Here is a 26,263-nt window from a genome sequence, read left to right on the forward strand (position 1 = left end):
TTTATTCCCAACGGTGTTTATTTTAAAAATAAAGTCATATCGTTCTCTGCAGCCCCCGCTGGGATCTAGACCTGCGCTCTCCATGGGGGATATTCCACCTGCGCGTGATTTCCCCGTGCATCCACATTCCTGGAGGCAGAGGCCGGCGCCGGACCTGCTTGCACAAGCATCTGCGGTCGGATCAGGCTCTCTGGAGCTGGCCGAGCCCGGCCCCGAGCGTCCGCAGCCGCGGGAAGGCAGAACCCGGCACGGACAGTGCTGGCACCGCAAAGGAGCCCCGGGAAAAACAGAGTTGGGGGGAGCTCATCACACCGTTCGGCTGCAGCCGGGGAGACTTCTCACAGAGAGACAGAAACCCCCCTGGAACGACGTCAGCTTTGGAGATTGGGAGCGAAAAGGCCGAGTTTGAACAGAGGGAAGCGGGGAGGGCGGCCGGCTGCGGCACGGCTCCAGGAGCGCTCACATCTTGGGGAAGCTGGCGAGGTTGGCGATGCCGCAGGCGTTGTTCATGTTGCGCGCCAGGAGGACGTAGCCCTTGTTGCCCCACTCCTCGCCCCAGCTGTGGGGAGAGAAGGCAGAGCCTGAGGCGCTGGCGGGTAAATCCCGACCCGGTGAGAAGCGGCCTCGCCGTCCTGCCGTACCTGTTCTTGATGATCCAGTACTTGGTGCCCTTCTGCGTGCCGTAGCCCACCGCCAGCATCGCGTGGTTGATGTTTTCAGCATTGCAGCTCTCATCGTAGTACACGCCTGGGGGACAGGACGGACGGTTACGCTTAGGATAAACCACCCAGCCGTGCCTCAGTTTCCCCAAGCTGCCCTGCAAGCAGTGGGCACCAGAGGGGGGGATTCCCCCCCCAGCCCCTCACCGCGGCTGTAGAACTGGAAGGAGGGCAGGCTGGCATCGATGCCCACGGAGACGGGTCCGATCCTGGCCACAGCCCTCTTCAAAGCCTTCTCGTTGCCTTCAGGGATTTCCCGGTAGCCGCGGCACTTGGCCGCCTTCCCTCTGGGGTTGTACATGCAGCTCTCGTCCTGCACGGGACCAGCAAGGTCAAGGTGAGGTGGGGATGGGATGGCAATTGGGGAGGGAGAAGATGGAGACCTTACTCCCCATCCCAGCCCCAGACCTGGCCGACGTAGGGGTAGGCGTCCTCCGAGTCGATGCCGCGGTTCTGCCGGACGTACTCGAAGGCGTTGGTCATGTAGCCGCCGCCGCAGCCGTCGTTGTTGGTCACGCAGTCCACCAGGTTTTGGGGGCTGAGGGACAGCAGCTTTCCCGTCTTCCGCTTCAGCTGCCCCTCCAGCGCGCCCACCGAGCTGAAAGCCCAGCACGAGCCGCACTGGCCCTATAGGGACACGATGGGTGACAGTGGGTGACGACGGGTGACACTGGGGTGCCACCCCGCTCTGGGGCACCCCCAGGAGCACCCTGCTTACCTGGTTCTTAACGGGCGTCACGTAGCCTTTCTTCCTCCAGTCCACGGCAGCCGGGACTCTCTCGGTCCAGTCGGGGACGTAGAGCGTCTCATTGCGACGTGGGCGGCCGTGGGGCACCTTCAAGCCCGTCATGGTCCTCGCCACCTCCTCGCTGGTCTGGGGAAGGAGCCCGGGGTGGATGGGTGCAGCCCTGGGGCTGCTGGGCAGAGCAGCACCCAAGGGTGCTCAGTCCCTTCTCCCAGCCCATTGCTGTCCCCTCCCCGGTGACACTCACCATGTCACCCAGGTGGTTCATGGCCAGCTCGAAGGTGTGGATGCCCAGCGCGTGCTCCAGGTTGTGGCTGTTGATGTACTTGAGGTTCTTCTCCCAGATCAGCCTCCGTGCCACCTCGTCCACCTGCCCCGCGGGGTGAGATGGTGCTGGGCAGAGGGGTTCTGCCCACGTCCCCCCTCCCCACCGTGGGGACACCCCCACCATCACCAGGGTGGTCCCCAGCTCCCCCCGGTACCCCCCAGGGGCCAGTCCCCTCCCGCGGGGCTCTGCCGTACCTCGCCGTTGTACTGCTTGCCGTAGGTTTTCTTCCATAGGTTCCACTGGGCGTCCAGCTCCCGCTCGAGGTGCGGCTGGGCCACCACTGCAGGGACCAGCAGGGCCAGCAGCGTGGGCCACCACATCCTGGGGGACAGAGACCGAGCCTGGGAGGGCCGGACGGGGGACGGGACCCTGTGCCCACCCTGGGGGGGACCCGAACCCCGTGCACCCACCCCGTTAACAGCCCACGGGACCTGGCCCCCCCCCCCCCCCCCCCCCCCCCCGTTTTGGGGCCGAGTCCCCGCCGTGGGCAGCGCCGGCCAGGCGCAGGCATCACATGAGCCGGGACAGCTGGTTCCCATTACCGCCCTGCTGGCGCCTTCCCGGCAGCCCCAGGCTGGGGGAAACTGGGGTTTGGGGGTGCACAGAACAGGGGGCGCAGGCTGGGGGGACACCCGGGCATCCTGCCCCCTCCCTTGCTTCACCCACTTGCACCCAGCATCCGCTTTCTCACCAGACCCCCGGGGCAGAGCAGGAACGGGGACACCAGCCCGAGCCTGCAGCCCACAGCCCCGTTCGATGCTCCGTGCCTCAGTTTCCCCTTTTGCACCTCTAAGGCTCCCAACGCTGCCACATGGGACCCTATTTCATCCCCCACTCCCACTGGGGTCCATTTCTTGGGGGGTCCAAAGCCACCCGACTGCCCCCAGCAACGCCCCGTTGGGTCTCCCGTCCACCCACGGGACCTCCTCCCGGCTGCTTACCCCAGCATGGTGCTGTCGGCAGGAGGACGGCGCAGCCCGGGCCCGGGGGATGCGGGGTGCCGCGGCCGCAGCTCTTTTATGCCGCTGGATTGAGGAAGTGAAGAGGCAGCTGGAAAATTTTGGCAGTCGCTTGGGTCTGCACAGGGTTGGAGGGAAGGGGGAGACAGGGGGGGGACGCAGCGGCAGCTCCCTCCCAGCTTCACGTGATGCTGTGGGGCAGAGCTGAGTCAGCCCCGGCTCGGGGGCTCGTGGCGCTGGATCCCACCCTGGGGACACCCTCCTGCCCCAGGGGAGGGGGGGCTGCCCATTCCCACCAGCTCTGGGGGTACAGGGGGGCCCAGGTTCATCCTCGGCCACCGCGGGGGAAGCGGGGCCAGACGGTGCTTTCTGCGGTGACTGGCACCTCGTCACGCGGCGCCTGCCGGGACGACTCAGAAAACCTTGATCGCTGCCCGAAGGTCCCGGGGGAACCCGGTGTCATTAGGTCCCTGTCCCAGGCACGCTGCGCTGGGGATGACATCATCATCATCCTCCTCTTCCAGGCATGGGTACGAGGATGGAGGCTCCTGGGGAGCCAGGGGCTGGGAGCAGAACCAGGGCAGGGCTGTGGGCTGGAGCCAGCTCTACACTACACCCACGTCACCTTGGGGGTCCCCGGTTGAGAGACCCGGCACCCCCCCCCCCCCAAACGCTCACCCTCCCCAGCTGATGAGAAGGGGGTGGCTGAGTCACCCCCCACCGAGCACGGGGCCCTGACTCGGCCGCGCATGACCGAGCGCTGAGGCCACCGGCACAGGGAGCGAACCGCGGGGAGCCGAGGATTTTAGGGGGCTGCCCCCCCGGGCAGATGGGGCCAGAGATGGAGGCGAGGCTGAACGAGGGGCACCAGGCTGCATCCCCTCTCCGGCCGCAGGGCTCGGGGAGAATCCAACGATCCACAACCCCGGAGATCACAAGGGAAAGCTGCTAACGTGCTCCAGCCCCTGACTGCGAATAATTAAGAGGGAGAAGGAGAGAGGGAGCCCCGGGATGAAGGCAGCACCCGGGGGTCCTCACCATCTCCGCCACCTCGGCATCGCTGCGAGGCCAAGGGGAGGGAGGGGTGGTGGTAGGCGCAGTACGGGAGGAGGGAGAAACGAGAGCGCGCTTTGAAAAAGGGAAAATATCTTGTTGTAAAATCTCTGCTACATATAATCATCTGCACCTCTTGCAACAAGAGGGAGCCCTGGCCCCAAAACAAGCCCCCCACCCCCCCAAGGAGGAGGTTTGGCTCCTGCCTGCCCCAAGCGATTGTACGATAAAATAATCCCCCCTCACATTGAAAAATACAATTATCAAAAACTGCACGTGAAGGCAATAAACGTTTCCCAACAGCTTCGGCATTTGCTGGCTGCTCCAGCTGGTTTCTTTTCCCCAGCAGCTTGAATTTTCCGGGGGCTACAGCAGCGTCGCAGACCTGAAGTTGCCGCTTTTCATCCCTGGTCCCGGTGCGCTGGGGGGGGTGGAAGCACCACAAGGCAAGTCCGGCTCCCGCTGCTGCCCTGGGACGGAGCGTCAGAGCTGGAGTTGCACCACAACTGGGTTCCCCAGGGCTCGATTTCCGTAGAAACGGGAATTTTCTTCCTCCTTTGCCCCCTTCGTCCTGCGGTAGGACGCTGGCACGGTTGACGTCGTGTTATTTCACGCCACAGAGCTCCTCCGCAGCCTGGCAGCGGGACCAGCGCGGGACACGAGGGGCTGCCGCAGATGAAGAGGGGCCCGTCGGGGTTATTGCTGGTAGTGTTTTCCCTGGGTAAAAGGACGGGGGGTGGATCCCAAAGAGGAGGTTCCCACCTTTCCACAGGTAAATCTGGAAGTGGTGTCCATGAAGTGAGAAAAAACCCTTCAATTTTCCAACAAAAGCAGGAGAGAAAAAACAAACAAACGACAGCTTCCTGCTCCTCTGTGGGCCCCTGCGAGCGCTGAAACCCGACAGTCACACTCGTGTTTCAAAGCCTCCCCCCACGGACACGGTCTGCCAGGAACGACCCCAAAATCCGCTCTCCCGAGGGTCTCCCCCATTGCTGCGGCACCGAGGGGCGTCAGTCCAACCGCCACGTCCCCCCCTCGCCCCGCGCCGGGCGAGGACCCTCACGGCCAGCCCGGGAGGAGGGAGAAACACCCAGATTTCATCCAAAACAAAACCCCGGCTCTTCCAGGAAAGCTTCGCGTTCCTCCTCCGTTGCAATTGTGCCAAGTTTCCTTCCAAGTCGAACTCCGCAAGGAACAAATTCTCCTGTTGAAATTGGAGCAAGGCTTGCCAGCACAGGGGAATCCAACTGCTCGTCCAGCCCCTACGCACCCCGAGGAGGCTAAGGTTTGCCATAAGTTTGTTCCCCCCGCCAAAGGAAAAAGCCAGAAGATTCAAAGTCAAGGTTTAAAATTTAAAAATTATATATATTTAAAAAAAAAAAATCATTCTGTTCCCTATCTTCTCCTGCTCTCCTCCATTTCGTGATTTGGCAACAGGGTCATCATATGCGGAGAGCTGCTCTTTAAGGAGACGGTGAGCGTAAGAACAAACACCGAGCAGGTAGTGAAAACCACAACTCCTCCTCGGCAAGCCCCTGAACACATCCAGGGCCTCTGTGTGCGGGAAACCAGACGTCCGGCTCCAAAACGAAGGCGAGGAACTCCATCTAGATGTGGTAAAGTTGCATGGACAGCGCAGAGCGGGTTCCCCCCCCCCGCCCCCGCCATAAAAGCTGACAAAAAAAAAAAAGCCTGTTGAAACATCGGTTCACGGCAGCACGGAAACCCATCAGCTGCAAAACTGCCGCACCGAGAACAAAGCTACATACATAATATTTTTATGGCTCGTAACTATCCCGTCATTCACACGAAGGACTGGGCCCCACGGGAGTTTGTAGGTCACACCGAGTACAGAGCCCCGTTTCATTGCACGGTTCACGGAAGAGACGGCATCCAAACACACCCCGATGTGCCTGCCAACACGGGAATCTCTAAATAAAGCACCCCGGACTGGAGACGCAGTAACAACCCTCCATAAAGACGGCCGAGCTTCCTCCAGCGAGAAAACCAGCTTACAAGGATTCTTACGCAAGCATCCTCCAGGATTGCGTTATGCAGGGTTAACGCTTTGGAAGAGTTTCTTCCAATATTTAAAAAGTTACAATACTTTTGTGTTTTATAGAAAAAAAAAAGAGTCACGGTATAGAAGATTGAAATAAAAACAGTAAAAGCCACCTTTATGAGTTTGGAGGGGCTGTCTGTAATCCAGACGGGAATCCCTCCGACCAAAGCCAGCGCGTAGAACAAAAAGCCGCGAACGAGCGGCTCCGGAAACACGGGGCCTTTGGTCAACGGGCACGGCCGCTCTCACAGCACTCGAGTCCTGAAGCCTCCGGGCGAACAGTCCCCCGCTGCCAGCACCACACAGAGGAGGTGCCCCAAAACCACAACGTCCATCCTCCGGGCTGTCGGGCAGAGTTTCACCTCCAGAAGGTAGGAAGTATTCAGAAAGTTCAGCAGTCTTTGAAAAAAAGACTTAGGTGTTTTCCTTTACACATGGATATTATAAGAGCTATGATTTGCTTCCCCGAGGGCTTATTTTATTCTGAAAAAGAAGGGAATATATTCAACTCGGGGAACTCTTCGTTGTTGTAGTTGGGTCCTTGGTCTCCCAGCATCGTCAGCATGTCCTGCGAGGATACAAGGAGAGAGTTATTGTCTGGACTAGAGTATCTTGTTAGTAATTCAGCCACGAGGAGTTTGCCAGAGCAGGTACTGCGCGCCCGGACGGTCCCGTCCCCCCCAGGGCACGCAGGGGCAGTGTCCGAGGCTGCAGCAGCAGCAGCACATGGAAGTCACGAGCAGTGACACCGACTCCTCAGAAAGCAAGAACAGCAGCTCGCTGGAGGAATACAAACTCTCAAGAGTTATCTTCGCTTTACTGGATTGGGGGGGGGGGGGGAATTTGGCTCTTTTGTTATTGTTTTAATTAGAGCTGGTAAGAGTTTCGCACTGATCCTGCAACGAAGCCAGCCCAGCTGAGGCCTCTGCCCTCTCCCCTCCAGTTTCAGGCTACTCCCAAGTCCCAGACCTCACCAGATCTTGTCAACTAGAGGGACAAGCTCTCAGCCGGCTGCCCAGACCACTCGTTCCCCCAAGACCGACCCACACCGGTCCTCGCTCGGGAGGTTAAGAAAAGCCCCGTCTTACTGAGAAGACCTCAGGCTGGTTTGGCTGCGGCTGCTGCACGTGCTGCTCCCCAGATGCCGGGCCGTGGTGCTGTCCTTGCCACTGCGGCCACATCCCCACACCTTCGGCTGCCCGTGTCTGGAACGGAGCGGGGGTCTGCGCTGCCTCTGCGGCTGTCAGAGAGAGAACACGTCAGCAAATGTTTCCTGGTTTCCACGATCCTTGATCGGGACCGGGAAGCGCACAACACATTGTACGGTGCCTGGTTGTTAACGGGGTAGGGTCTCCCCTCCAGGAAAAGCCACCGGCAGAACAAGAACAAAGGCAGGGGAGTCCCAGAGGGGTTTGTTTCCTCCCAGACAGCCTTAAAATGGTTCAAAATTCATCTGCTCTGGAGCCTTGTGGCAGGACGATGGGTAAAGGCGATCAAGGCAGCGTAAGCCAAAGCAGGATTCCCAACGCACACAAAAGAAAGCGATGGGATGGTATCGCCCCCAGGCCGTATCCGACTGATGCTCCCAGCTTGCCTCCCAGGGGATTTTGTGGCCACCCCACGCCGTACTCACTGAAGCCCGTGCCACGGCTGGCAAGGTTCGGGTAAGCGGCCCCCGTCGGGGAAGCCGTAGAGGCAGGCGCTGTCATGGGGCTGAAGGAGGACGGCGTGCCTTGGAAAGTCCCCATGCCGAAGGACGGGGGACGACTCTTCACCGTCTGGGATGCCACTTGCTGTAAGAGAGCAAGGAGAGAGAGGCGTTTATTCCAAACTTTGTCTTAAGGAGGGTGAGAAGTTGCTGGACTGGCCCCAAAGGGGAAAGCGGACGGGCACAGAGCATCGCTCCACGGCTCAGCTAGAGCGTTAAAGCAGGTTGAGTCACACAGCGAGAAGGGGCCGTAACGCAGCGGGGACTCGGGGCTTTGCTACCTGGGGCGTGAACGCTGGCCGCGTCCCGGGAGCCCAGTTGGTTCCGCTGACCTGAGCGGGGTTGGGGTGGCGGGAAATCTGCGCTAAGATCCGGCCCGCTGACGAGGGCGGCTGTTGCTGGATAATGTTCACAGGAGGTACCATGCTGCTGCTCCTGGAAGACAGAGGCGGCACTCTTAGCGGTCACGTGCAGGACAGAGGCACAAACACTGTCCGTGCGAGTTACTGGTGGGGGGAAACAAGCCCAGTGCCCATCAGGAGCAAAGCAGCACCAAGCAGGAGAGCGGCGGGGAGCAGGAGCCCTTCTCGCCCCCAGCGAAACCAATGCCCGGATAAGCTCCCTCTGTATTTTCAGTGCACGCCACGTAGGAACGCCTTTACGGACAATCAGTGGCACGGCGAGAGGGGCCGGGAACACTCAGCTCTTGCAGAAGGATGCACAAACAGAACAAGCGAAGATGAAATGAACGTGAGGCCGTTCAAAGCGCAGCATGGGAAGCCTCACCTGAAGTTCTCAGCAGGGCGCGATGGGGTGAAAGTGTTTCCCTGCGTAAAGAGGGGCTGGTTGGCGGGCACCGTGCTGGCAGGAATGGCTTTGTTCTGGTCTGTGGAGAGAGGTTGAGTCGTGTTAAGGCTGAGAGTCTCAGCAGCAGGAACAGGGACAGAGAACCAGTGGCAAGAGACATGTCCGTGAGAAGGAAGACTTTTTGAGCCAAAGCATCCAACAAGACTGTTCCTTATCCAGACATGGACTCCAGATGGTTTTGTAAAAGCCTGTTTAACTCGATTTCCTCTCCATTTTCTAATAAACTTCGCATTAAGGTCCTCTGGGGTTAGAGCATCCACTACATTGTGCCCAGACTAGAACACAGAGAACTGCTCTCTGGGGACAAGCAGGAAGGATCGGCCTAAGGCAGGCAGTAACACAGAGAGCACCAGGCACCTCATCACCCACTCCCTCCCCACACCTCTCCAGCATGATGTTGGCTGCAGGACAGTTCACTGCCACAACAGCACATCGGCGCAGACAGGAATTATCCACCCAGCGTCAAAAATCAAAATTCTGCAAGACCTGGGTTGACACAACATGGTCATGCTGAGCCTCTGCGCCCAGAACCGCTCTGAGTGACTCGGGAAAGAGCAAACAGCACTCAGCTCAAAGCTGAAACGGGATAAATGCACACCGTGCCCCTGGCTGCATCTCGCAGCCCAGCGCTCCCTACCTGTACTGATGCTGCTGTAGATTTCGCTGAACCTTGGGTCCCGCTCCTGGTTAAAAAGACTTTCTGCCTTCTCCAAGGGCTTGCTGTGCTCCGGGCCGGCAGCGCTCACAGCCTGGACGGGAACCTGGGAGTGGGTATGAACGGGAGCCATCAGCACCTCAAGCACAAAGGAAGTCGGCGGTCTCGCAGCCGGCACAGAGAACAGCCGAGGGCTTTGCAGGCAAAGAACTCGCATGTGAGAGGCCGGGTTGCTCTCCGGACTCCTGCGTATTTTATCGGGATGGCACAGCAGGGAGGATCAGAATCAAGCAAGCGGATTCAGTGAAACCCAAGGCAGAACACCTTCCTCTCCAAACTCTCAGCAGCCTCAAGGCAATCTCGTGTGGCCACCTTTACAGCCCCAGCAAAAGGTAATTTAAATAACGCAGGACAACAAACAGAGGAGTAACCGAAAGCCCTGTTGATTTACCTGTGAGTGGTCGTAACCAGACAGGCTCTCTCTTCCTGGGACCACTTCCAGCTCTGTCTGTTGTGGCGGCTGCTGCTGCCTAAAATAGAAAGCCTCTGTAACAGGAGAACACCGCTGCTAAAAACGATTGCCAAGGGAACAGATACTCTGTGGTTACACCAATGATTCACTAGCCCAGAGGAGTTCATTGCTGCAGAGAGGAAAGTTTGGGTAGGAAGGCTATTTGACAGGAGGGCAGAACCAGCAAGAGAGGCACAGTAAAAGGAGCTGAGCACCTCCTGACCTTGGGGGCAGCTGTGCCGTGCCCATCTCCAGGGGAAGGCTGACACTCTGCCCCAGCTGGGGCCTCTGCATTGAGTTTGACAGGGCAGGCCGAGACTCCTGGCTCGAGTTCCTTTAAAGCAAACAAAAAAAAGAAAAAAAATGTATTTAAAAAAATACCAAAGGAAAGCAAGCAGTTGGCTACTGGGTGTAGGAGAGCGCGCCTGTCTCAGGTAAGATCGGCAGCTTTGCTTTTGCAAAGCCTGTTCGAGTGAAGGATCCTTCCACTCGGTCTCCACGGTCTCTGAAGTGGGGTGTCGTGTAATGCAACGCTACCGGCTGGGAGCCGAAGGGCTCGGCCCCCTCCCACTCAGTCACCGAGCAGGGGAGCAATTAACAACCTACACCAGGAGCACGGCCAGATCGGCATCACCCTTAAAGCACAAGCAAAGGCTGTAGGAACCTAAACCCCCCCCCCCAGGTTTTGCATTCAGCTCTAGGTCAGACACTCCAGAGACCACCAGCAGTTTGAGGTTTTAAGCCCAAGACGTTGGTGGAGTTCGTTATGCTCTTCAGTTAACTGTCAGGAGTCAGTTAATGTTTAACTCCCACAAGAAAGGAATGGAATAAGTCCAGCATTTTCTCGACAGTTCTTTTGCAAGCTGCTGCTTCAGTAATACCTGATCTTGAAGATGAAACAATACAGGTAACCTAGCAAAGATGCAGGTACATAAAATGCACCTCAAACATGATCAGACGCAGACTGCGGCTTATCTGGTCTGAATTTACGCAGTGCTTTTGGAAGGCGTAGTATGGATGTGAGAATGGATGCGTGTGGAATGAATGAGTTCAAAGAGATATCTCTAATGGCGGGACAGGATTTAAGGCCTCTACCAGATCTGCATCAGATTTCAGTCCTGCACTCAGGCCACAGCTCTAACGCCAGCAGGATTCGTCACTGCTCAACCCTTAACACTTTCTCATCAGAAAGCATCAGCGTGCCGGCTGCAGGAAGGGAAGAAGTGCTACCTGCTCTCTAGGACCTTGCCTTGTTAAAAAAAGTAAAAATATCCCAGCTTTTCACCTGCCCACAAGCAATCTAGCCTTCAGTTTGCCTGGCTGGAGAGGCTCCATTTGCTGCTCCTGCCACGCCTGCAGTTAGGAATCATATGCAGGGCACTTATTTTTTTTCCTTCATTTCAGTTGCTGCTGTTCTGTAAGGGGCCTGCAGCTCACGCATGGGAAGAGAGAGCAGCTCTGATCACTCCCAAAGGAGAGGCACCAACCCATTAGAATAGGCAAGAGAGGGAAAAGGAGGAGAGCAGTCTCCCCATCGGAGTTCCTTTCTGAATCCAAGGACAAAACTGCAGCAGTGGAGAAAAATAAGCATTTACTTTCTATCACCAGCTGCAGACAGCCCTGCTCAGATGAAAAGCCACTCTCTGGGCCAGCAGTTATTCTGGGACAAGATCCCATCAGGTTCGTGCGCTATCACTGGTGCTCGGCAAGTCATTTCCATGTACATACTTGACGTTGGTGTTGGTACAGATGATGTACTCAATTTCATCCGAGTAGGGGTTCTGGAAGGTAAAGGAGCTGGTTCTCATCCAGAGCCATTCCCGGTTTTTGGATCGGAATCGGAACATGACTGACAGAACCTGGCCTTTTAACTTCACCACCTAAAAAAACGTAATGCCATCAGTAGTACCTGCTAAGAGAAGGTGTTGAAGAGCAACTTGCTTCTGCGCACAAGCCACCCCCCCTACAACCTCGTGATGGCCCTTTGCGTCGAAGCCCACAAGACCGCATCCCGGTTTTCCCCAAGGAAATGGCACTGCTCCTACACCCTTGCGCTGTTTTGATTCCTGAATGATATGGGAGGGGAATCTAACATCCCCCGTTTGCCTTTCACCTTTCTTATCTCTTTGCAGTGGTGAGATGTATGAAAAAGCCTCCAGCAAATGAAGCACATGCTGTTGCTTCTGATTCCAACTATTTGGACAAATGGATATGAGCAGCTACTTTTTGGAGTCATGAAAGCACAGGGGCAGTCTTACCTGCCCTGCCACAAGTCCAACGCCCTCAGAAATAAGAGTAACGACAACAGGGCAAGCAAACCACATCCATTTCGAGTTCTGCAGCACTGGGCTGGGCCCTAGAGATGAACCAGTGTTTCAGCCACAGAAGCATGGCATTCAGGTAGGCACTTTGTAGCCACGTCTCTGGCCCTAAAAGCAGACCAGGCTAGCAGCCAGAGGATGAATTCAAGAGTTAGACATCAGATGCTTCTGGTTTGTTTTGCACATTTACCGTTATGTGACTATATCTGTAACTGTTTGCCATCGGGCAATGGAGAAATAGCTAAGGTTTATTTTTCCTCTTGGTTTTCCAATTCATTTCATTGCTTTGCAGGCACCACGACAGATTCCAATCTGAACACCACGCTGCATGCAAAGCAGTAGCTGAAGCGTTTTACCTGCTGAAAGCTGTCCCGCAAAAGCTGTTGGTCTTCTGGGTGGCAGAAATCCACAATGTCTTTCCCCAGAAGTTCCTAATTTTAAAGCAATTAGTAGAGAGATCAAGTCAGTCCACCTGGCAGGCAGACTCCCTCTTTCAGGTTTGCCCTATTAATTCTGCTTTGGACAGGTAGTTACTGCTCCCCCCCCCCATCGCTGTTACACAAACCGAGTGCAGGGACCAGCACGCTGTATTTTAAAGAGAAGCACAACAGCAGTTGACTTACGTTTGATCTCTAACTCAAATAGAGGCAAAAAACGATCTTAATTGACATTAGACATAATCCAGAGCCACCCGCCCTTCCAGTGATCAAAGTACTTATTAAAGCACATGAAAAAGCAACTGGTGGAGAAAAAACACACGTCTGGGTCAGGCCCTGGGCATCGTTTTATCAGATCTGTTAGACAAGCGGAGCCACAACGTACAAGAGAGGGAGGAAGGCAAAGTAAGCTTGAACAGCAGTTCTTTCTTAGAAAGCTCCTGCCATTTTCTCACCTGTGGCTGGTAGCCAACCGTAGCCACACAGCGGTGATCGATGAAGGTGAAAATGCCTTCGGTGTTGTGTCGGGAGATGAACTCTGTTGGCTGACAAACGTTGTTCATGTCTGTGCAGTTGGGCGAGCTGGTGACCTGCGAGGTAAGACAGGTACCGTGTTATCAAATCTTGCGAGAGCCGCTTTCTCACGAGCAGCCAGCCCTGCAGTTGGATCTGTGGCAATCGGGGAACATCTTCAGGCAGAAGAGTTTAGCTCTCTGGACTTCCAGGGCAAGGCAGTGTTGCACCATTGGAAGATGCTACTCACCTGGAGCCTGCCAATAGCCACGAGGCAAAACTTGCTGTCCTGGCCAGCGTCCGGGTCATCATCAGGCAGCGAAACACCTAAGAGGAGTGCCAAAAAATTTCAGCAAGGTTCATACAGGAAAAATTACCAATTTCGGAGGAAAAGAGACATACAGTTCCAACTTCAATACATCTCTCCACCCTGTTTTGTCATTCAATATCCTTTCCCATGAAGGAATTTGGTAAACTAAGTCACCTCCCCCTCCCTCTTTTTGCCAGATCTCTGTAACTTCCAGCACAAGCTAGCATGTCAGACAGCAACTTGTGATCTCCATCCCCTACAGTATCTCTGCTGTCCAGAGACAGATCTCTGATCCAGCAGCTGCAAAAAGCAGTTCAATCCTAGAATAAGAAAAAGCGATAGATGTATTTGGAAAGCATTTGCTGGCAGATTCAGTTCATGGAATGGACAACTCAAACCCAGCCACAACTGAACACTTCAGCGGAGTCATTACCTGCAGGGGGCCAGGCCTTTATGTAGCCTGTGCAGTGCACCACAACGTAGTGAGGTTCGCCGTCTTTTGCTGCACCTAAGCCATTCCTTGGAAGAGAAAAAACAGACTGATTGTGCTGTATGTTAAACCGGGGTAAGGCGAGGCAAGGTTTCTGCTTGTATTTAAAAAAAAAAAAGCTTCCGCAGAACATCTTCAGGGTAAACACCAGAACAAAGACTTAACATTAATGCAAGAGGTCCACGAACACAACAGGTTGGAACCTATCTCACCTTCAAATTAAAAAGGGACAAGACACATCAGAGCCCAACAAGAGTGTGAAGAACACGTGGTGTTAAAGTGACTTCAAATCCCATCTTGGAATAGAGAAAGATTAATCCTCCCCAGGATTATCTTCCTCAAAGTGGTACTTTGGTTCCCCTACCAGCAGATCCATCTAAACTCTTCTATGAGCTGTACTAGTCCACCCTCACCACAGCGTGTCCTCACCACCCTGACGACAGAGCTGTAGCTCCTTTTGTTCCCAGCGACACAGCCTGCTTGCCCATAACTCTCATATTATTTACCTGCAGCGATTCCTCATAAAGCTGAGACGATTTACAGAGACCGGATCCACTGAGCTGTTGCCACACCTGTACCAGAATCAGAAATGAGAAGGGAAAGGTTTTTATCTTTCTTGGTCAACATCAAAACAATTTGACAATCTTGGATAAGAGGAAGCGCTCTATGAACCTTTGCGTCTCCTCCATCCAACTGGAAAGGTCTCGTTCTACAGACTTCAAGAAGGGAGGTGGAACATAGGATCAAAAATTGTTACTTGAAACCGGATCTTCTACAACAATCTTGAGCGCTATCTTAGCATAGGGCAAAGAAAAGTCTCGAGAACTTGACCATTAGCTTTGTGCAGGCAGCTCAGCCATGTTATATCACGTCTATGTCAGAATGGGCAAAAAAAGCTGAAATAAAAGCACGGCGGGGCCAGGGAACAAGTTCAAGTTCAGCTTCAGGCTCAAGTGAGATTTGCCCAAGCAATCTCTTCATTACCTCATTCGACAGATGAAAGATCTTCGTGAACCCATGCACATCCTCATGGACTGCTGGCCTTCCTTCTTGACAGTCCCCGTCTTTAAATCTAGGATGCGACCTAAAGAAAGAAGAAAAAACGAAGATGCTGCTGCAAGGCGAGTCCTTTCGCCGCCGCAGGCACCAGGTCACAGGAAACTAGCAAGACACGAGTGTCACCAGTGGTACCTTTAGATGCAATCTCGGGGGGGGGCTGCAGAATCCTTGTTAGAAAGGCACCAGGGTTTGGTTCCTTCTACAAAGGGAAGGTTTTAATCCAAGTCCTCCGCAGGCTTTGATGCTGCCCGCCCCCGTCGATCCCTTCCCGGGCTGCTTTACCTGTCAGCGCGTTCTCCGAAGTGGACAGCTGCTCCCTCAGCTTGCCCACGTCGTCCGGGTGCACCTGGTCATAGAGGGTGCTGCCAAACCACTCCGACTGCGGCTGGTTCAGGACGGGAGTCACGGAATCGGAGACATACACCACCCTCCCGGTCTCACAGGACACTATGAACAGAAAGCCGTCGGCTGCCTCTAGGATCAGGTGTTTGAGTTCCTGCGTTCACAGACAGACAGACAGACACGCTCTTAACTCCAGAGCTCAGCAGGTGACGCCCTCTAAACCCGCCCTGGGTGCCTGTCTCCCCCCCCACACCCACAATTTCATTCCCTGCTCCGATTGCAGGATTCCCCATGAAGCAGCATCAAGCCAAGACCTGGTCAGTGAGAAAGGAGGGTTTGTAGGTGCCGTCAGTGGAGGTGTTGCCTGTGCCACGCAGGGACTTCATGTGAGAGACAGCCATGCGCAAGATGGTGAGCTTGTCTGGTTTGCGGGCCAGGGCACTGCAGGTGGGCACCATGTCTGACAGCTCTGTGATGTAGGCAGTCATCTTGTTCCTTCGCCTACGTTCAATCTCGCTGTGATTTTCCCTGCAAAAAGCCAGGGAGGAGAGGAGGAAGATGAAGTTACTGACAGGCCAGAAGCCTCAGCCTTTTCCCCGTGTCAACGTTTCCGCAAGGCCAGAGTGCAAAACACAGAGATGCATCAGGGTCGTCAGGAGTTAGAAGGACTACAAGCGCCTCACATGCTGGGCGTGCACAAAGGAACGCAGGAACAAGTGCAAGGAGGAGAGTCTACAGTTGGACCTTCTTTGCTGCAGACAAGAGCCTCGCTTGAAATTACATCGGTTCCCTGGTACCTGGTGAAGGCAACGAGCTAGGCTAAGCTATTTTAGCAGAGAAAGAAGCTTCCCCATCGCTTCCACCGCACTGCAGCAAGCCAAAGGATTTCTTCCTTTCCTACGGCCTCTGCTCTCACCTCACTGCGGAGAAAATTTGCCTTTAAACAGCACTGCCGCAGACAGACTAGGAAGACTCATCCCACCCGCTGCTTGTCCGAGGATGAATCAGATCCCCTCCACCATCACCTCTCGGACACCCACATCTCCAACAACCACCCGAGGCGGCCAGGCCTGCAGCTAAGACTTGGGCACCTAAATCACAACAGACGAGTCTCACCTTGCAGTGCCTTTGTGAAGTTACTCCTCAGTTACATCGAGAGCCTTTTACAATATGGTGGCAGGAGGGAAAGCTTCAGAGGAGATCTACACCTGATTTCTGTACAGATCGAGGGCAGACCGTCTACCAGGCACACACCTGGACCTCCGAAGAGGCACCACAATGAATGCTGCCCACTTACAGTCCTTAAGGAGGTCCTTTGCATCCTTTGCACGCCTTTTGCGTGTCTGCTCACAGGGCACAGTCCCCGTCAACCCCCGGAGATCAGAACACAACCTGTTTAGACTGGGTTCTTTTTATCCGGTGTGTGTGGTTTAACTGGGTTACTAAGGTGGGTTTTTAAAAACAGAATTTAAAAGCCAGGTTTCCTATACAGAAGGATGGATCAGATGCAAGGAAGCACATGGTGGGAAATGAGATGAGATGAAAGTGTCAGAAGGAACACAGACAGGCAAGTGAATTAAGGAGGAGAAATATAACAAATAGAGCATTTATCACTACCAGGCATGTGCAATCACTCAGTGACCTTGCTCCTTGCTGCAAGAGACTGATATTCAGGAAAAGAAGCGCTTCAATTATCACCCTCGCCTCTAATTCAGTTTCTCCACATGCTCAAGTGTGAAAACGAAGCTACCTTCACTACAACAGCTACTGGGACACCACTGGACATTTTACTGGCCCCACCGCCAAATATTCTTTACTACAGGCTCTTGCACGACAGCAACAGCTTACAGGGGACAGAGGAAAGGGTCGCTGCTTCACTGGAGGAGAAATCCCTGAAAAGCACTGCTGTTTGCTCTGCTCACAGGCCCCGCCTCTAGGGTTTCCTTATCTCCTCAAATATTTAAGCTATGCAACACTGCAGTTAGGAAAGGCTGTGTTTGGGGGTTATTTTTTGTTTTAAAACCAGCCAGCAGGCAATAAACTGACCAGAATCCTGAAGAAGCCCGGGGTGGAACAGTCCTAAGAAGTTACAGAATAAGTTTTCCAGGTGGCAAGCCACAAAACAAGCCACTCTCATGAATTACCAACCCTCAGCTCTGCAGCAGCAACGAGCTGTGGGTGGCAAGCAACAGAAACCTTGATAGGTTTTATTTTTGCAGCTGAAAATCGGGAAGGGTATGTCTAGAGTCGGATGGTTTTCTGCTGGAAAAACACAGTCCTGACCCCATGCCATCTTGACCAGCTGCGGGGCCACATTCTCGGGGTACGTTCCTGCTGTATTAATGGTACAGCATTCAAGGTGACTGCTTCAGTCAACTCAGCCATGCTCCCTCATTAATTATAAATAGGAACTTGGGGAAAAAAAATTAGAATCCTGTGTTCAGTAAGCCTAAATCACTGTAATGCACAGGACACCATCCTTCCTGGAAGGTTTTATGGGGTACAAAAAACCTGAACTAGTACACTAAGCTCTATTTTGCATTCCTGTGACAAAACCTTACCGGGGTGAGAACGGGCCATTTGGCACCTTGCTCCAGCACAAGAGAAACTGTATTTAGCACAGGTTAGCAAAGCTACAGTACTAGGTGAAAGCAATGGCTCTACCCTGCCCTCTTTGGCAAACAAATCCTTTTCTGTATTCCCCAAAGACATTCTCACAAGGGGACTAAATGCCTTTCCCCTCCTAATTCCAATTACACAGCGATTTCCAGAAGTCTGTTCAGTTTCAAGTCCTCTACTGCAGCAGATGAGGGAAGGAAGGGGGGGGAAAAAGAGAAGGGATGCCTAGAGAAACATTAAGGAAAGGAAATACTCTGCTTGTCCATGCTTGAAATCTCCATTATCCTACCTGGCAAGTCTCTCCTTATCCGCTGAACTCTGTTCATCATCAGACCTAAAAATAAAATCAGCGATCTAAGCTAAAAATGGAAAAAGTTTAAAGAAATGAAAAATGGGAAGATGTACTAGGAAACCCAGCCTACAGACACATCTGTTTTGCAGAGGAGCAATTCCATAAAACAAAGCGGTCATTAGTTTGCAACATTACACATTAAATGGGCGCCTGCTATCTGCATCATTTTGAAGTTTTAAGACTCTTACCAAGACTGTAAAACAGGCAAGAGGTAGCTCTGCTTTACGTACAACCGAGCTGCAGATTATTCTGCGCAAGATTCGAAGGTTAATGACAGAACTGGGAATTAGGGTCCCAGTCACATTAAACTACTCTTTCTTTAAAGAAAGAAAAAAATATCAATAGCCTCTTTGATAGTATTAACAAATCAGAAAAGCAGATTAAAAACCTCAAATCCACAAACAGTGTAAGATTCACAGCTAACGCCACACATTTTCATAATGCTGCTACATAGACACCACTGAGAACAGCACAGCTGAGACGGCTACACGACAAATAGCACACAGAGGTGTTACGCGCATCATCGACAAAAACGGCACACAGGCAACCCCACCAACCTGCGTGCACTTTCAGTTTTCAGGGCAGAGGAATCTGCAAACCTTGTTTTACAGAGGCTGATGGTAAGTTTTCCTCCTTGAGGTTTGGCTGCCTTGGAAAACAAATAATCCCCCAAAAGCTACCACCAGGGAAGGAGAAGGTAACACACGTGTTCAGGAAGGCAGGCATGCAATCTCTCAAAGGCTGAGCATCTAAAACATACACTGTGGATTTCTGGAGTACAGTAGGTGTTTTTAGCATTACTCAGCTGTGGGACCCTTCCACTTCAAAATGGTTTTAGTACAGTACATTAAAAAAAAGTCATCGTGTTCACTTTCATGCTCTGTTTTGAAACGTCATCTGAGGAGGGAAGAGCGTAGTGGAAGATGAGGGCTGTGAGGAGCACGACAGGAGCAGTCCCGAGCACGCCAAGGGGCAGAGGGGAGCTGTGCCAGGCTTCTTACAGCCGCATTTGGGGCCTCGGCACCCCAACGCCACCGATGACTTTGTCACTTCACCTCCTGCCACTGGTCTTCAGACAGTCGCCCGAGCCAGTAATTGCAATAGTCTTGACATCAAAGCACGCAGGTACTGCTGATGCCCCACCAGACAGGGGGTCTTAGCAATTCAGAAGTGACATTCAGTTGTTTTGTTCCCTTGTTTATTCCTTCCTCGCCTACCATGTGGGTGTTAACCAGGGTAATCCACGGCCACGCCACAACAGCGGCCACAGGGAGCCAAGACCCCACTCTGGCTCTGCCACCACACAGTTATGGAGCAGAATTTTTAACCTGTGCTGTTCAGCACGGCAATGCTTGCCTACAGCACATGCTTTTTTGGGTATTTTGCATTATCTCAGCACTTAAATGTATTATTAGGGCCTGCTATACCTTAAGTTCCCAGAGCTTAAGACTTGCGCTAGGGAACAATGTTATTCGATGTGGGCCAGCAAACACATTTCTCATTTGCTTGACTTCAGAACAAGTCAAACCACTTAAAAAGCTGGAGAGCCCCAGCTCAGAAGCCCCCCCCTAGTCCTTTGGCAGGTAATAGCACGACAGTGACCTGAAATCTGAGCTTTGCCATTTTTCTTTTTTTTTTTTTTCCTTGCCTTTCTGCATTGAGACTCTGACACAGGTTTACAGCTCCGGTTGAACCATTCCGGAATGGACATTTTCCAAAGTCTTTATTTCTAGACGACTACTTTCAGTGCATGATCTCAGTGAAATCCCAGGGAAAGGCCCCAGCAGCCAACATCATTCCTGGCTCACCCTGTGATGTGATCTGCCCTGCTCCGCTCCTTGACACAATGTGGTGGGCAGTCCTTTCCCCCAGCGTCCTCAATCACTTGAATTTTAACTCCGATTTCAGGATTTTCTGAAGTCGGACCCCTCCTTAAGACAAGCCACTAAGCATATTCTGTATTTGCTCAGTTTTCTTCCCAGCAAGACACAGCACAATGCGCCTTCGCGCTCAGGGGACACCCTGGAATTTACAGCACTCGGAACACACACAAGAGAACCTCGCTTTGGCAAAAATGTTACACATCAACACAAAATAAACCCATGAAATATTTGAGTTCCACGGGCTGTAAAAATACCATGAGGTCAGTCCCAGTGCTAAATGGTACAGAGCTACTCCCAGATACCAACAAGTAGACAATCAGAGTCAAAAATTTTGCCTATAATGTTACGGTACACTCTGATCTCTAGGAAATCCCCCATTCATAGAGAAAGCTTCTGCCCAACTCCCCCACAAAACGCAGAAACCACAACATTTCCCAGGAAACCTTGTTCAAGTAAAACTTGAACTAAGCATGAAACTTGTCTCCCTGCAAGTTTCTTGAGCAGGAGAAAAGAATGAGAGTCCAGGGCAACAGCTGAAAGAAATGTTGAAAAAGAGGAACATAATTTCAACATGCTCATAATGAACTGGTCCAAAAACCCATCAAGGGAAGTGTCTGGATCCTTTGGTGCACCTTCCTTCAAAGGGAAAAAATCTAACCACTAATTAGAAGGGCGCTGCAGGATTTCTCTTACATTAAGGTGGCTTGGCACCAAAAGCTTCAAAAACTGCATCACAGCAGACTCTTACCTGGCAAATCTCTCCTTATCGTTTGGCATCGGGTCATCGTCGCATCTAGGAGAAGGGGGAGAGGAAGAAGAGTTCTTAAAGCATTTATACTTCTTTCCCAAAGGCACCGAGAGAACAATGAGCTTTAATAAATCACACCAAAAAATGCCTAGTGTTAAAAAGGCAAACTCTGCTGTGCATAGGCAATCCAGAACCATGCTCTTCATTTACCTAGTTAAAAGTCTGCAGTTTAATTATTTTTATCACCTTGATGAAGTTTTCCACATCACATTCAGATCAAGGACAGTGGCATCTCACTCAGTAATTTAGGAAAATCACAAAGAAATAGGTTAAATTGCACTTTGCAGATACAGTTAGCCCAAATCAAGACCCTCATCCAAAGGATCTCGGTAGGTAAACCCTATGTTTGTCAGGACCGTTATCACCTCAAAGCCATTCCGTGGTCATCTTTAAAAGACTGTAACATCGGAACCTCCCGTATCATTTAGAGTTGTCCAATCCTAAACCACGTAGTGAGACTACAAATAAATGACATGAGATCTTCCAACTCTTCTGTGTTCCATATGGATCACGAGAGGAGATATTTGCAGCCTCGCCAACTCCTCGGGAGTAAGGATATCTCTAACCGAAGCATCCTCACAACAGATGAGAGCGACGTAACACGTGTCCGAGGCACTAACAAAAGCTCAGCATCTCACTGTTGTGCTGAGAAGCTATTTGGCAGAAGAGTCTTCTCTACAATAAAGAGGGGGGCTTGGCCAACAGCAGTGCTCCTATAGCACGGATTGCTGGAAACATTCATGGAAACAATTTAATGTTTTGAGATGCTGGTACGGAACACAGCGACATCATCACGGAGTTCTGCGACACTGCTTCGACCCAGGGCTCGCAAGGCTCACTTCTTCAGCTGCCCCCATCTCCCCAGGGGCCCAACCAGGGAGACTTGAGACAGGGACTGCATCCAAAGCAGTAACGGGATCCCCTCCCTGCCACGCTCCCTTCTCCAGACTCAGAGACCCCACGTGCACAGCAGCTTTGCTTTGGCATCAGCTGCAAATGTGGAGGAATACTGCTGACCAGGAGAAAGGGAAGAGTTTAAGGAAGCGGAGCACTGCCTCCTTCAGAGTCCCTCCGCTTCCCTCTGCACTGGTAGAGAGGAAAAGCCACGTGAGCAGCAAGCTCCTGCTCTGGGGGAAACATGCAGACACACTTAGATCTCACAAGAGAAACTTCTGGGTGCAATGTTCTCCCTCACCTGAGGAATTTACTGTTCCCTTCTCCGTCATCATCAAAATCAAGCCTGAAAAATATAAGCAAGAGGGTAACTATTAACCAAGCAGTTTCTCCTTTACAGGTTGCTTTGCCATCTGTCCCTACAGGGATGCAGACGATTCCTGAAAGGAAGATTTAAGTAATCCCATGTGCTAACATGAAACAACCCACAAAGTTTAGAAGGTGGCGTCCTTTACATGTCTACCAGGAACAGAGCAAGGAAACAATTCCAAAGAGAGAAAGGCCACCTGGAGCACCCGCTGCACACAAGCTCCTGTTCCAAAAGCCCTGGATCTCCAAGCAGCGATCTGAAGCCCCACAACGGCTCCTCCCTGCACAAGGGACTGATCAACAGCCTACAAATGGAGCGCTCTCAACTTAAAAGCTTGGATCAGTTGCATTTAAAAAAAAAAAAAAAAAAAAAAAAAGAAGAGGGCAAAATACTTCAAGAGTTAAAGTTCAGTCTGGTGACCTGCAGAGCGTCCCTAGTTCAACAGCAGACAAAGTTGCTGTGTTTGCTGTAACAGGGTCAAAAAAACATTTCTGACCAGCAAACGTGGGAGGACAGAGGAAAGGCTTTTCACTATGTTTCCTTTTGGGATGGAAAACTGGCATGTAGATGCAGCACGGCAGCGTGCGTGTTTGTAAATGAAGTGCGAGGAACAAGTTACAGACAGCGTGGGAGGAGCTGCAGGGTAGCAGGAGCATCAGCAAATGGAGGTGGAGGAAAGAGTTTGAGTGACAGGGGACAGGGAGAGATTTTAATTAGCTTGAAAATTAAGAGGAAATTTCTTGTGCCAGGAATTTAAGAGCAGCCACTCAATATCCTTTTAATTTGCAAAGGCATTTTTAGCAAACAAAAAGCCTACCACAAGCACATTGCGGCTTCTCCCCCACCCTCTCCCAGAGGGGGCACAGTTGCAAAGGTTTGAGCAAGGCCCCAGCACTCGCATTCTCTCTTCCTCTACCTCTCTTGCAGCAACTGGCACTGCTCACTGCTTCAGTCACTCCTGTCTCACTCTCAGTCCTTGGTGAGCAACCCTCTTCTGTGAGGTGCAATTCAACTTTAATCCTTTCTTTTCACAGGTAACACAGAATCTGGCTTTAATGGGTGTGACTGGCATAAAGAATACAACTAGAAAGTGAACCTGAAGGAACCATACAACTCTGCTTAAAAGCAGACAAGTTTTCTCATCACAAGGCTGACCACTCTTTCGAGAGAACAACGCTTCCTCAAAAATACACTTCATGCACACATCTCCCTTTAAAAAGTAAAAAACCGTTCGCACACAGAGTACACACTCACCCAGGACGCCTCTTGTTGGCTCTCTGAGCAATGGCTCCTCCAGCTTGTGCACCAGGGCCAGGGTTCCCGGAGCTGACGGCTGCACCCAGTGAGGAAACATCTGATGCCATTTCTAAACAGGAGAGTGGAAAAAAGAAAATCAACCAGTATTACGTCAAATCCCCCTCTAGTTCAGAGGGTGGGGTACTCTCCGCATATAGCTCCCATTAAAAGCAACGGCATTTCAGCATCTGATGTGGATAGATTTTGTGCAATGTGCGTTTCTGGTCCTTTCATCTGCTGCCTCTCCAGAGCCTGCACTAAGGGTCCATTTCAAGCTTTGAGCACATGCTGTTTTCATAAGCTCAAAAGCTTAGATTGCTAAACTAAAAGATGTGGTCTCCTTTTTAGACAGAGGAGGAGTCTGATGCGATCACGGGTAGGGGCTGAACCCATTCTCATCTGCTAGCTGCATGAGCACGCAGAAGGAGAGGAGGAGAGCTGTGAGTTTGCCCAATACCATTAACGCCGCCTCTTGAAGAGGGTTTATTTCCCAATTTAAGAGACAAAGAATTAACTGAGACACTTGGAAGGCACCTTGAAGACCATAATCTTTCAGACAGTCATTTCTATTCTTCGGCAGTACCAACCCGTGGGCGCCACAGCCATGATTACCTGTCTCTGCCTACGCTCCTCCTGCTCTGGGTGTGTGGCCAGTTGCAAAGAACATCAGTTCTTCCCCGAAATGACACTACCTCCATTAAGTGCGATGGCAGTCTTGCTTGGACCTAAAAACCATGTGTTTTACACGTAGAAAAGTCGCATAAGGAGTAGGAAACCTAATGAGTGCTTCCTAAGAGATGAAACAGCCAGGTAATGCTCTCAAGCAGTGTGACTTGCTGAGCCCTCAGAGATCACACCACCCAGTACCGCAGTACTACTTCTACAAGAGGTTCCACGTAGATAGAATGTTATTTGAGAAAATTAAAAGTCTACTTCGAGATGGGAAAATAAACCCCTTTTGGTGCACGGGAAAGAAAGAAGCGTCTAAGTGGAGAACTTGAATGCGCTGCCCTCACAAGTCAAACGGCAGGCCCAAGCCTGTTAGACATTATGGGTTTTTTCCACAACGAAAGCGAAGAGCCTCGGCTCTCCACGCACCCACACACCCTGAACCACTTCCCCGGCTGTGTGGGCAGGCGAGCTCTGAACCCCCGCCTGTGTTCAGGCAGTGCAGATGTCCCTTCTCCTCCCCGCATGCTTCACCAGCGGCTCCCGGCTCTTACCAAGGTGAGCAGGGATTTCTCCATCCTTGCAAGCCGAAACCCCACATTTGAAAGCAGTGTTTAACAGCAGGCACCAAGCTTTACTTCTCTGATCCTCAAGCAGGGCTTTTCCCTACTCCAAATCATTTAGGAGCACACATAACAGGCTCTGTACTTCTTCAAAGCTTGCTCAGCACAGCTTAAACTGAAACCATGTTGTAACATTGCCACGAGAGCCACGTTCAGCGTTCTTCTACATTAACATAGTCTGATCTGCACCAGAACCAGAGTTTTGAAAAGAAGTTCTAAGGCATTTTGTCATGTTTCTGAAATAAATCAGCTGTGTACTCCTTTTAATGGTTGTGGGTTTTTAAGTTTCCTGCTAACCAACTGCTAGACTGCAACCAAAACAGTCACTCCAGCCAGAGAATCTCCACCACAATCTTTGCAAACTGAGCTATGCTGAATACCTTGAAGGTAGAAAAACCACTTCTGCTTTATCAAAGTGGAGGGGACAAAAAAACCCCCAACACACGCACACAAAAGCCTATTGCCGGGGTTCCCAAACCACAGCAAAGTGGTATGTGAACACCGAGAGCTGCTTACATATGTACTGCTACCAGAATTGGTGAGAGAGAGCAAAGAATTGAAGTCAGGTTTAACAAATATGGCAACACATTGGGGCTTAAGCTGCGAGGCTGTGAAAGCTTAGCTTAGCCAAGACCACGAGGATGTTGCTCGACAAGTAAAGGAGAGCTACGCTACAGCAAGCTTCTGTGCAACACTGCTTGTTTTTACTTCTCACCTCATCAAACATAAACCAGCCTTTTGTACTCCCAACATCAGGAAAGGAAAAAAACCCTATTTTCAACACCATAGATACATCTGGGTTTAACGAGGGTTTTTACAGTTCCTGAAGTCAGATTTCAATCCAGCAGCAGTTTCATCTAAGCAGTACTTCCAGAGTTGGACGGCGGTTCGCTTGCAGCTAAAAGCGGAGCTGTGCAGCAGCCCAACCACCTCTGCAGGGCGGCTGGACCACAGCAGCCAGCTCGCAGGAACAGCTCCAGCTCTCAGAAAACATGCTCCAAAACTTCTGGTATTTCTTCCAAAAAATAAACCCCAAACCTTTTACCACAGTAATATTGCTAGCCTCTATTACTGCCTATTATTTTTCCTCCAAGCAGCTAGCATTACTGAAGAAGTTTCTTCCTTGCCAGTCCATAGTATTTCCCAGGGGTGCCTCAAATACGGAATAAGGATCCAGCTCAATGCTTGGCAGTTGTAGGGGCCAACAACAACAGTCCCAAACAACAGCATGCACACCCGATTTCAACACTAACTACAGCAACAAAACATGAGAGGACTCCTCTGAAGTTTAAAAAAAAAAAAAAAGTAAAATAATCGAGAACAAAGAATCAGGTATGGAAACAGATTTTTAAAAGACAGAAGACTATTTGATGTTGGTGTATGTGAATATATAAGGTCTCTGCCAGGAAATCGGTCCCTATGTGATAAAGTGATGATGTGATGCACTTAAAATACATGGGGGTTGGCCTTCCTCACGCTCCATCCTCCATGCTGGGACCACAGCCCTTCCCCATCTCCTCCTCGCTTGATTTCAGATCGCTTGGACACCTCTGTGCCCCCTCCCATATTTCTAAAGTCCCAAGCTGCAGAGAGGGCTGATAGCAAAGGTCTTTTAGCGGAACATGGCCTCAAGTGCAAGTAAACCAGGTCAGAAGGATTATTGCTTTTGC

General features: G+C 51.8%; 2 protein-coding genes across 3 annotated transcripts in view; both read right to left on the reverse strand.

Annotated features, from left to right (window-relative positions):
- On the reverse strand, positions 1-4,181 carry CTSK (cathepsin K). 2 transcript variants are annotated; one of them, XM_054806368.1, is made up of 9 exons: positions 4,051-4,181; positions 2,734-2,942; positions 1,987-2,113; positions 1,712-1,834; positions 1,438-1,593; positions 1,128-1,346; positions 867-1,032; positions 642-747; positions 1-559 (listed from the first exon to the last, which is right to left on the reverse strand). In XM_054806368.1, exons 1-9 carry the CDS (start codon positions 4,114-4,116, stop codon positions 460-462), a joined length of 1,272 nt encoding a protein of 423 aa, XP_054662343.1. In that variant the 5' UTR covers positions 4,117-4,181; the 3' UTR covers positions 1-459. The 2 variants fall into 2 exon arrangements, with proteins under 2 accessions (XP_054662343.1, XP_054662344.1); XM_054806369.1 differs by lacking the exon at positions 4,051-4,181 and adding an exon at positions 3,048-3,337.
- ARNT (aryl hydrocarbon receptor nuclear translocator) overlaps positions 3,881-26,263 on the reverse strand; it is a 27,129-nt gene continuing 4,746 nt past the window's right edge. The window contains 23 exon segments of the mRNA XM_054806327.1: positions 3,881-6,434; positions 6,955-7,106; positions 7,500-7,659; positions 7,856-8,009; positions 8,361-8,460; positions 9,079-9,202; positions 9,548-9,626; positions 9,831-9,941; positions 11,336-11,487; positions 12,285-12,359; positions 12,821-12,955; positions 13,129-13,205; positions 13,622-13,707; positions 14,185-14,250; positions 14,663-14,762; positions 14,870-14,891; positions 14,893-14,936; positions 15,020-15,233; positions 15,394-15,607; positions 17,988-18,032; positions 20,682-20,726; positions 21,937-21,981; positions 23,260-23,371. Of these exon segments, the coding sequence (XP_054662302.1) occupies positions 6,345-6,434; positions 6,955-7,106; positions 7,500-7,659; positions 7,856-8,009; positions 8,361-8,460; positions 9,079-9,202; positions 9,548-9,626; positions 9,831-9,941; positions 11,336-11,487; positions 12,285-12,359; positions 12,821-12,955; positions 13,129-13,205; positions 13,622-13,707; positions 14,185-14,250; positions 14,663-14,762; positions 14,870-14,891; positions 14,893-14,936; positions 15,020-15,233; positions 15,394-15,607; positions 17,988-18,032; positions 20,682-20,726; positions 21,937-21,981; positions 23,260-23,371 (2,402 nt within the window). The 3' untranslated portion in view covers positions 3,881-6,344.

This window comes from Grus americana, chromosome 29 (assembly GCF_028858705.1).
Source record: "Grus americana isolate bGruAme1 chromosome 29, bGruAme1.mat, whole genome shotgun sequence".
NCBI lineage: Eukaryota > Metazoa > Chordata > Aves > Gruiformes > Gruidae > Grus > Grus americana.

Excerpts from the sequence above, each read along its gene's own strand:
- CTSK (XM_054806368.1), bottom strand. The coding sequence starts at position 4,116 with ATGCCGAAGCTGTTGGGAAACGTTTATTGCCTTCACGTGCAGTTTTTG. Across the intron at positions 1,033-1,127 it reads CCTACCCCTACGTCGGCCAG|GACGAGAGCTGCATGTACAA; the intron begins GTCTGGGGCTGG and ends GGTCCCGTGCAG. Across the intron at positions 560-641 it reads TACTGGATCATCAAGAACAG|CTGGGGCGAGGAGTGGGGCA; the intron begins GTACGGCAGGAC and ends CTCTCCCCACAG.